This window comes from Glycine soja, chromosome 15 (genome assembly GCF_004193775.1).
Source record: "Glycine soja cultivar W05 chromosome 15, ASM419377v2, whole genome shotgun sequence".
NCBI lineage: Eukaryota > Viridiplantae > Streptophyta > Magnoliopsida > Fabales > Fabaceae > Glycine > Glycine soja.
Window position 1 is genome coordinate 16620044 of NC_041016.1, and position 10869 is coordinate 16630912.

A 10869-nucleotide genomic window follows, 5' to 3' on the forward strand; every position below is an offset into this window, starting at 1 on the left:
ACATGGGAGAAAATAGGAATAACATTAAATAGAGAAACACCTTAACATTGCATCAAGGCATGTTGGGCCCTAGCATATTTGCATTCTGAATTCATCTTTTACTTTTCTTATCTTTTACATTAAAATCTCTTATCTATTTTATCTTCTACTTTTTTGTCTTTAAATCTTTATCTTATCTTCTACCTCTCTTTATCTTCTATTTTAAATTCCTTATCTCTTGCTTGCAAATTGGGTTTGCATCAATCTAATTACAAACAAAGTCCATGTGGATTCGACACTCTAACTTCTGAGTAATTTACTGCTTGAGACAAATTGGTGTACTTGTCAATGAGTTAACACTAGCTAAGCAGTTGGAGTTGATATCTGAGCATTACATGCCTATATGAGAAATAGTTGGTAATATATTGTATAAAATCATGAAGAAATGTTTCTTTTCCTAATCAGTTAGGAATATGTACCATTGCAACTTCTAAGCCTCCACCCAAGGCAAGGCCATCAATGTCCTCTCTCTCTATATATATATATTATGCGTATGCTCGATCTCATCAGAATCTTTACTTTTGAGTCTGCTGGAATGAATCATGCTTGACTTTTAATACCAAAAGCTCTTGGTATAAGCACTTCAATTAGCAACGTTATTAAAGAGTAAATTGCTATAAATGAAATTTTGTAAATAAATTTTAAGTAGAATTAATATGCATAGTTATATCATGAGTAACTGGAAATTAGCTTCAAGATTTCTAAGTTAAAGATACAAATATGAAGAAAAAAAGGATGAAAGTCAGATAGAAGAGAAAATGACAATATGAATATGAAAACTTAATTACAAAATAACCCTGAGTTAAAAAGAGTAAAAAGAAGAAGGAAGTTGTGTGTGTCTTGTACCTATAGTTAGTGATTACTCCACCCCCGAACATAGTGACTACAGGAAAAAAGAACATAATGAAGTTATAGTAATTATAAGTTGTTACCAATTCCAATTTTTGCAAATTTACTCTGGAAAATTTGTTCACCAAAAGCCTCAATCTTACACTATGTTCACCAACCATTTAAAAAAATACCCAAAAAACCAAGGTTATTCAAACCTGTCAATATCAATTAAGGCTATCTTAAGCACATACAACAAAGAGGAACTACATAAATCAAGAGTGTAAATTTCCCCAGGACAAAAGGTAAAGTTATTATAAAGAATTATATAAAGGGTGTACTTTTCCATGAGGTTGGCCAGTTCCTCATCAAACTTCGGCTCATACCGAACTTCTTCCTCCTAATGCATCCGCTTCATTGCAGCATAACCCGTGCCATGAGCATGTAACAACTTCTCCTTTTCAGCAACAAAGTTCTCCATTTCTTTATCTTGGACCTCAACAAATTTCATATACTCTTCCACCCTACATCCAGAGAAGTCAAATTCACTCAAAAGCCATTGAAAAATATAAATATCACTATCCAAATAACTAGATAATAATTTTTTAACCTACTACGGTCAGCCAAGGGTTTGAATAGTTTGCATAAAGTTATAAGTTTAAACCTCAAAGCCATTATTGTACACACACAAAACAGGCAATAATTTTTCTGCACGTGTACATAATTCTTATTGTTTAAAAAATTAACCTAACTTTCTAGAGTCACATGAAATTAGTTTTTTAAGAATAAAATGTCCTTAAAAAATTCAACTTAAAAGCACCTACATAATAATTTCAAAAAATTTATTTACATTAAATTGGCTTTAGATGTGAATATATCAATAGTCCAATGGAAGGAATGACAATTACATACTTAAGTCTATATTCCTCGGCATTCACTTGACCAGTAGTACTTGACTGCTTTACCTTCTCATGTTCCTCCTGTTGCATCCTCTTGAAATCTTCGTCCTTTGCATCCCTTGAATCATGAATGATTTTGATCTGGTCCTTGAAGAATTGTTCTTGCATATACATTTTTCATGATTGACAAGATACATTAGTGAGAAAATAAAACTATGAAGAAAAATAATATCATGACCTCCACAAGGGAAAATTAACAAAATAACAATTTTGTTCATTCAATTTATAAATAAATGGAAATTGTTCTGGAAAATTGGGATATAAAATAAGGCGACTGAACCAAGAATCTTTATCAGTTCCTTGCTCTGCAAAATGCTTGTGGAGAGGCTCTGTCTTTAGATAGCCACTAGTTGAGGCTTCAAATATCAAAACACTCATCCCTATTCTCTTCGCACAACTCCTCCTTCCTTCTCCACCACGCGCACTACCACCCCAAGCTCTTCTGACAGCATAAACGCATTCATTTTCTGCTTTGTGTAAAAAGGCCACGCCACCATGGGAACCCCATTCAGAACGCTCACCAAAAAAGAATTCCAAAACAAAAAGGCATGCTAGAGGTCGAGAATCTCGCCGTGGAGCTTGTCAGCGTTGGTGTCAACAAGAACGAGCTCGCCTGTGAGATCCCGAGTGAGGATGGTCTGCGATGGCTAGAGAAAGCAATGCTTACTAATTTAGAGTTTCACAATGAACAGAGAAAGCAAGAATAAGAGACACAGAAAAGGTCAGTGCGCACATTGCCCGGTAAGAGAGAGAAAAAGCGTGAATTGAAAAGACAACCATTCAAAGATGCTTTTGTAAAATCGTATTTGTATAGGGTTCAATTACGATGATTTTTTGAATAAAATTCCTTAAATTCACAATTCTAAGATGATTATTCAAAAACCGTCTTTGTTATTAATGAATTTAATTACAACTATGCCACCACATTATTTTCAAAGATGGTTTTTGTCAACCGTCTTTGTTGGCACATCGTAGTAAACTGTTTTTACAGTAGGGTTTGAATCAATTTTGACTTGTGTAATTGATTACACACATGTTGTAATCAATTACCAAGTTTATAAATTGTTCAATGAACTTTTAATATTTCAAAGATAACTAATCTAAGAATAAATGTGATAAAGCTAATGCCTAGCTCTAAACAAACAATACAATGTCACACCCATTAAACATGTTTTGGCATGCAAAATATCAAAATCAAAACTAAACTTAAAGAGATGAGTCTTCAATCTACAACATGGAGGTGGAGATGCAACAAAATTTTTGAAACCCAACCTTGGTCCCTCATATCATGTTTATTGTATGATCCATCTATCTGCAATAGATTGATGCTAACATGACATGTGATGACATCATCCTTTTGCTTATGTGGTGCATGATAACATTAGCATGACATCATCCTTAACAGTTTTTGTAACTGTGGTTAACGACAAGGACTAAAATTGGAAAAAATGTTAACTTACAGGAACTAAGATTGGAAAAAAAATTACATTGGGCAACAAAAAAAATGCTAACTTATGGTGACCATTAGTCATTGAGGTATGTTTTAATAGATTGTAAAAGCAATATTTTATTTAAAATTAAATCATATGCATATATATATATATATATATATATATATATATATATATATATATATATATATATATATATATATATATATATATAACTTGAAAAAAGTTTTAGAATTAAAAAAAACTAAAACATTAAAGCCTATGAGGTGATTTTTAGTTGTATGTTTTAAAAAAAAAATAAAAACAACAACCAATTTTTAGTTTAAATATTTTTTTATAGTTTCAAAGTAAATTCATTTTGAAAGTTTCATATTCCATTAAAGTAGCGATGACGATGACATCAATGATGACAACATTGACAACAATGATGGTAGTAATGCCAATGGTGGTAGTGTTGTTCGTGCCAATTGCGATGATAATGCTAGTGATGGTGATAATGACGACAATAGTGGTGATAGTCTTGGCGATGATGATGTTGATGGTACTGGCACCAGCGGTAGTATTGGTGATGACAGCATGCTAGTACCAATGGTTGTGATGATGGTTCCCATGGTGGTTGTGATTATGGTAATATTTGTGACCACATCAACAAAAGCGTTATGGTGTCAATGATGTTGGTGGTGGTGTGGTGTCGATGGTTATGGCGGGAAGGGTTGTTATCAATGTAAGGAAGATGTGTTATTTTAAAGGTTTAAATATGTTTTTGGTCTGTGTAAGTTAATGTTTTTACATTTTTTGTCTCTACAAGTTCATTTTTCTAATTTTAGCCATTGTAACTTTGCAGTTTTTTAGTTTTGGTCCCAGTAAGATATTTTATTTGTTTTTAGTCCTTGTAAGTTTTTGTTTTTTCAATTTTAATCCCTTTAAGATTCTAATATTTTCATTTACAATGACCAAAATTAAAAAACACAAACTTATAAGGACTAAAATTAAAAAATATATAATTACAAAAACAAAAAAAATAACTTACAAAGACCAAAAACAAATTTAAGCATATTTTAAAATTAAAAATTAAATTTAAAAATAATTTTTTATTTTAAAAAGTAAATATAAAAATATTTTAAAATTAATTTAAAAATCACTTCTAATTGTTATTTTAAAGACTTTAATATATTTTGGTTCCTCTAAGTTAATTTTTTTTTTCATTTTTAGTCCCTATAAGTTCATTTTTTTAATTTAAGTCCTTATAATTTTGAATTTTTTCAATTTTGGTCTCGATAAGATATTTTATTTATTTTTAATCTGTATAAATTTGTATTTTTTTCAATTTTAGTTCCTTTAAGATTTCAATATTTTTATTTACAATAACCAAAATTTAAAAAATACAAACTTACCGGAGTAAAATTTAAAAAATACTATAATTACATTGACCAAAAATAAAAAAATATTAACTTAAAGATAGCAAAAACATATTTTAAAATTAAAAAATTTAATGTAAATTTTTATTTTAAAAATAAATATAAAAATATTTTAAAAGTAAGTTAAAATTCAACTTAACTTTTTCTCAAAAGCATTTTATTTTAAAAATTATACGAGCATTTGAAAAGAAAAAAAAAGAAAAAAAACTTGCCACCTTTTTAAAGGAGCCCTAATAATTTTAAAGAGTCGGACATAATAGTACCTAATTTCATGGAAAAAGTCATAAAATGAAGAGTCGCTTTATTTGTGTCTGTCAATCACACTCAGCCTTAATTCCCTTCCACCATGCACTACAACAGCCATGTTTCACACTCCCAAAAATTGTTGTCTGATTTTCTCATTTGCATATCCCAACGTCTTTTGATATATATATATATATATATATATATAGACACACAGTCTACAGTAACTATTTCGGATTCAGATAAAATTGTCGAACGAGTTTGGATTCTTTGCAGGGGGGATATGGAGTAGATATTAACCAACAGTTCCATCTATTATATCTGTACTTCTGTTGTTTTGGCAGCAAGCTTAACATTTCCGTTTCTACAAGCGGCATTCTTAGAAAGTTTCAAACTTTCCTGGAAAATATCCATTTTCACTAACCCCAGTAACCCTGTTGCTAGTTTCAGCTTCAATATTGCTGAAAATCGTTGTTGTACTGATTGAAATCTAACACTGCGTTTGGAGAAGCTAGAAAGTTATCACCTTGTCATGGAAGAAGACAAAGGCGTGGCAGACAAGAAAGTGACAAAGAACGAGGTGTTACTACGAATTTCAGACTCTGAAGAAGCCATGCATGCTGAGAAGGATCAAAGAGAGTCTAGAAGTTCCCTAGAAGCTGAAAGCAGTTCCCTTTCTCCTCAGCACAGCACCCACATAGGTAAAGGGTTTACAGATTCTCATGGTGAACTCACAGAGCTTGAGAATCTAAGAAACAAAGGTCAAGTTTCCACAGAGTTGGTGACAACTACAAAGAGGTTGATGGGTCGATCGGAATTTTCGAGGCCAAAGTCCAGAATGGTGGAGCCACCATGTCCAAAAGATGCAAACTTTGTTGAAGAACAGGCTCAAATGACAAGTTCCAATTCATCTGCATGGAATTCTCCCAACAAGAATGCTCCTGAAGCAACTATTGTTACCCCAAGAACCCCCTTGCCTGGGACTCCTGGGGAGGAAGAAGATGATGATGAAGAAGTGTACAAGACTGCACATGTTGAAATGAGGAAGAGATCTGGTAAGAAGTGTAGAGTATTGGGTTTTGTTGAGTGGTATGCTTTTGTTTGCATAATGGGGTTTTTAATTGCAAGCTTGACAGTTCATAAGTTGCAACATAGGGAAATCTGGGGTTTGGAACTGTGGAAATGGTGTGTGTTGGTGTCGGTTATACTATGTGGTAGACTGGTCACTGAGTGGTTTATCAATGTTCTGGTCTTCTTGATTGAGAGGAACTTCTTGTTTAAGAAGAAGGTCTTGTATTTTGTTTATGGTGTGCAGAAGAGTGTTCAGGGCTTTATATGGCTAAGTTTGGTTCTCTTGACATGGGTTCTGCTTTTCCACCACGGAGTGGAGAGAACCCGAAATGTTAGTAGGATTCTTAATTACATAACAAGGGCATTTGTTTCTTGTCTTATTGGAGCAGCTATATGGTTAGCCAAAACATTGTTCATAAAGCTGTTAGCTTCAAATTTTCAATCTACTAGATTTTTTGATAGGGTTCAAGAATCAATCTTTCATCAATATATTCTGAGGACACTTTCGGGTCTTCCCTTGATGAACATGTCTGCAAAAGTAGGCAAGACTTCAAGTAGTGGTCAACTCAGTTTTAAGACCATGATTAATGAGAATGAAGGGAAGGAAGAACAAGTCATTGATGTAGACAAGCTCAAGAAAATGAAACAAGAGAAAGTTTCTGCTTGGACTATGAAAGGGTTGATTGATGTGATAAGGAGTTCTGGGTTGTCTACCATCTCCTATACACCAGAGAGTGCCGATGAAGATGAGAGTGATCAGAAAGATAATGAAATTACTAGTGAGTGGGAGGCAAAGGCAGCTGCTTATAGAATTTTCAGGAATGTTGCCAAGCCAGGAAACAAGTAACATTGTTACCCTCTGAAAACTCTGCAATTGTTTCTGATTCAAATTCTCTGGAATTGTCTATTGTCTCATTTCTCCCCCAATTTTTCTAGGTATATTGAGAAGGATGACCTCTTGCGATTCATGAAAAATGAAGAAGTGGAAAATGTGCTTCCACTATTTGAAGGGGCAGTTGAGACAGGAAGAATTAAGAGGAAGTCTCTGAAGAACTGGCTGGTAAAGTCTCTTCAAACAGTCAACGCTACATTTTATTTTATGGGAAGCCATAGACTATGTTTATTGAGCATTTACGAAGTTTCAATTTTTAAAATGTTTCTTTTTGTCAAAGAAATAAATAGTTTCCTTTTCCATTGTTGCTTTATCTTAAGAATTTTGGTGAACAATATATCAGGATCCAATTTCTTGCAATTTTGCTGCACTGAAACTTCTGGAACATAACTGGTTTATGCTCAGATATAGATTTGTTAAATTCACAGCCCAGGACCAAGCATATAAAGTTGTCTTTCACAGCATTCATATGTTTTATTTCCAGCTATTAAGTTATTACTCATTTCAATGCCACGAGAATGATGCTCAACTTTATTCATGTTTTGCAGGTGAAAGTCTACCTTGAACGCCGATCACTTGTACATTCACTAAATGATACCAAAACTGCTGTTGATGACTTGAATATGCTTGCTTCTGTAATTGTGCTTATTGTGATCACTATTGTGTGGCTTCTTATAATGGGTTTCTTAAACACTCAAGTTCTTGTCTTTATTTCATCCCAGCTTTTACTTGTGGTTTTTATGTTTGGCAACACAGCTAAGACTGTATTTGAAGCTATTATATTTGTTTTTGTGATGCACCCATTTGATGTTGGTGATCGCTGTGTCATTGATGGTGTTCAGGTAGTTTTCAACTCTGAGCTCTCTCAACATTCATATCACAAAATAAACTGGCTGACACATTTATTATGCTTTACAGATGGTTGTGGAAGAGATGAACATACTAAGTACAATCTTTTTGAGATATGACAATGAGAAGATTTTCTATCCAAATTCAGTTCTGGCAACCAAGCCAATCAGTAACTTCTACAGGAGTCCAGAAATGAGTGATTCTGTTGAATTTGCTGTTGATGTTTCTACTTCTATTGAAAGTATTGGAGCTTTAAAGACGAAGTTAAAAGCGTATGTTTTTACCATGCTCTACCTTAAATAGGAGATTAAATAAATACTTGTGTTATCTATATCTATCCTCTGGTTGAGTTCTAGAAAAAAGGGGTTGGGTGATCTGGGGTAGAAAAATGAAGTAATGTTTATAAATATGACTAGTCTAAGTTCATGGTTCTTTTCCTTTCATGGCTGTGGAGCAAAAGGTCCAACTTCAATTTTTACTTTCCTGATATAGTTTTTTTAACCTTTTCCATAGTGCTTGTTTAAACTAGAGATGACTGATTTTTTTTCACACTGTCTACATTATTTGTGTATTTCTAGTCAATTGATATTTTTGGACAAAATTTTCAGATATTTGGAGAGTAAGCCTCAACACTGGCGCCCCAACCACAGCGTATTGGTTAAGGATATTGAGAATGTAAATAAGATGAAAATGGCTTTTTATGTTACTCACACCATAAATTTTCAGAATTATGGGGATAAGAACAACCGAAGATCTGAATTAGTCCTGGAGTTAAAGAAAATTCTTGAAGATCTTAATATTAAATATCATCTGCTGCCCCAAGAAGTTCATCTCAGCCATGTAAGGTCATAAGACTCAACAGCACAGACATTTTGAAGATACCTTATCCTTTCATACGGTGCAAGTGTGTAGCACAAATTTTCTGTGCTATTATTATTGTTCTAGACTAATGGTTTCCCTCATAGTCTATCCAGTTTGAGATCAAAGATGGTGTGACAAATTGATGATTCAGTTGTTTCTAGGAAAATGTGAATTTGGTTTGTGCACTCAGCGTTTCACTATGAATTAGCTGAGGTCAAGAAAGAAAGAAAGAGGAAATTTAATGGCATTGTTCTGAGTAACAAAGATCACTCCAAGAGCTCTTACTTGAAGAACACAAGTTGTGTCATGTCTTTGTACTCTTGTGAAGTTGCAAATTGCACAAAGAATGCCATGCCAAGTTGCCAAATAATAAAGAAAAGGGACTGGCTGTGAGGATAAACATTACTCATTAGAAGATATGCAAAATACAAACTCTAGTTCTTAATCAGGATTCAGAAAATATGTATGAAGAAGAAAATAATCGTGTTTTACTTTTTCAGAAAAGACTGAAAATATTTATTTATTATTTTCAATTTTGAATATGTTTTTGAATTTTTTTTAAACAACTGTATTTTTTCTTTTGTTTTCTGTTTTCTTTAAAAAAAAAATTAGTTTCTTTTCTTTCCAAGGTTTTATCATTCGTTGTCGTGATTAAGAACTAGAGTTTGTATTTTGCATGATATTGCTCATCTTGATGCCATCATGTTGCAGCTTTATCTCTTACTAAGAAAAGAGAAATGTTAATCATATTTTCTTTGACTCTATTGATCATCATCAACTCATCTAGTATAACGCCATCAGACGAATGATTAAAAATACAATCTTTTAAAAAAAATTACACATAATAACTCCATAAATTTCTTGATAATATGACAAGTCATTAGATTGACACCACTCTTATGTTGACAATTAACATTATTATTTAACAATATGAACTACAAAGTAGTGACACAAATCTTTAGGAATTTTTACCCGACTAAATTTAGATTAGAGAATAAAAGTAGAAATTTGAAAATGTTGAGGGATAAGAAAATAATAAACCCTATTAATATAATATACCGTGCTGTTAATATAAACCTTCAAAGTATATATTAATATTTTAAATTTTTACTAAGTAACTTTGATGTTTTAACCATTTTTGAATGTTAGCAAATAATAGTTTTTTAGGTGTGGTGATATTTTTTAGCATGTGATAGAATGCATTTTTAAATGTCAAGAAGTATATATTTATATATATAATTCAGAATTATATTATATATAATTATCTCCAGTACAAGGGTAGAGATTAAAGGGTAGAGAGATTAAAGTTACCATCAATGCAGATATAAGGACGGATATAATTTATAAAAAAAAAATAAAAAAAATGAGAGGATGAATACTATAAAATCATACTCAAACTGTATTCATTACTATTCCTAATCAGCCCTAACCTATTCATATCCTCACTCGTATCGCAATATAATAAAAATATATCAACTAAAAAAATTACTACAAATAAATTAAAAATTCATTCTTATGTAATATGAGCATTCACACATAATATTAGAAATAAATAAACATAACATCGATTTTTCCAAACTTAAAGTATAAATAAATGTTACAAGTATAATAAATTCAACAAATTGATTCTTAAAGTTAATGTTCTATTGATTAACAAAAATTTTATTGGACATTATGTGATGATAGTATACATATATAAATTTATTATTTTTAAATAAAGTAAAACAAATATAATATAAGATATGTTAAATTTAATATCATCTAGCTATAAAAAGCAATATTCTAAGATTTAAAAGTTAATTCAAAACTAAAATATTATTTGGAAACAAAAGGGTAATACTAGTCTTAATATAAAAATGCTAACATGAATTTACAAATCAAAACTATGTTTAATTATGAGACATCACAACACAAAAAGCCTTATATGAAATAAAATTAATATGAGACATTTTAGACCAACAAGTTTAATTATGACCTCAACACTTGAATTGAAGAATATAAAAGATGACTTATTAGGATGTGGAATGAGTAGGACCAAGTTGGCATTTGACGTAAATAGAATGATCCTAGTTTAGGTAATCATTGGTGAATCAATTTTTTTCTTTTTATATTCGAAAAAATATTAGTTGTTAACATAGTGGAAAATATTTAAATTCACGGTCATTGTGAATCGGTTAGATCAGAATTTGAAATTTTGAATAAGGTATTACATTATTTATGTTAATATTTGTGTTTCATTTTTAAAAAAGATTACATGT

General features: G+C 31.5%; 2 protein-coding genes across 2 annotated transcripts; one reads left to right on the forward strand and one right to left on the reverse strand.

The window, feature by feature from the left end:
* Nucleotides 1-941: 941 nt before the first annotated feature.
* LOC114386543 (protein SUPPRESSOR OF GENE SILENCING 3-like) lies at nt 942-2569 on the reverse strand. The gene is made up of 2 exons (XM_028346557.1): nt 1780-2569; nt 942-1391 (listed from the first exon to the last, which is right to left on the reverse strand). The coding sequence occupies exons 1-2, from the start codon at nt 1938-1940 to the stop codon at nt 1268-1270; spliced, it is 285 nt and encodes a 94-aa protein (XP_028202358.1). The 5' UTR covers nt 1941-2569; the 3' UTR covers nt 942-1267.
* A 2529-nt stretch (nt 2570-5098) lies between these two features.
* On the forward strand, nt 5099-8871 carry LOC114387555 (mechanosensitive ion channel protein 10-like). Its single transcript, XM_028347755.1, has 5 exons — nt 5099-6852; nt 6946-7069; nt 7450-7743; nt 7820-8022; nt 8359-8871. The coding sequence occupies exons 1-5, from the start codon at nt 5471-5473 to the stop codon at nt 8600-8602; spliced, it is 2247 nt and encodes a 748-aa protein (XP_028203556.1). The 5' UTR covers nt 5099-5470; the 3' UTR covers nt 8603-8871.
* Nucleotides 8872-10869: the final 1998 nt, after the last annotated feature.

Bases quoted from the DNA above. Each gene is read 5' to 3' on its own strand.
- LOC114386543 (XM_028346557.1), bottom strand. From the start codon at position 1,940: ATGTATATGCAAGAACAATTCTTCAAGGACCAGATCAAAATCATTCAT. The intron at 1,392-1,779 runs GTATGTAATTGT...CTCTGGATGTAG, and splicing joins GCCGAGGAATATAGACTTAA to GGTGGAAGAGTATATGAAAT.
- LOC114387555 (XM_028347755.1), top strand. From the start codon at position 5,471: ATGGAAGAAGACAAAGGCGTGGCAGACAAGAAAGTGACAAAGAACGAG. The intron at 6,853-6,945 runs GTAACATTGTTA...CAATTTTTCTAG, and splicing joins GTTGCCAAGCCAGGAAACAA to GTATATTGAGAAGGATGACC. The intron at 7,744-7,819 runs GTAGTTTTCAAC...TATGCTTTACAG, and splicing joins GTGTCATTGATGGTGTTCAG to ATGGTTGTGGAAGAGATGAA.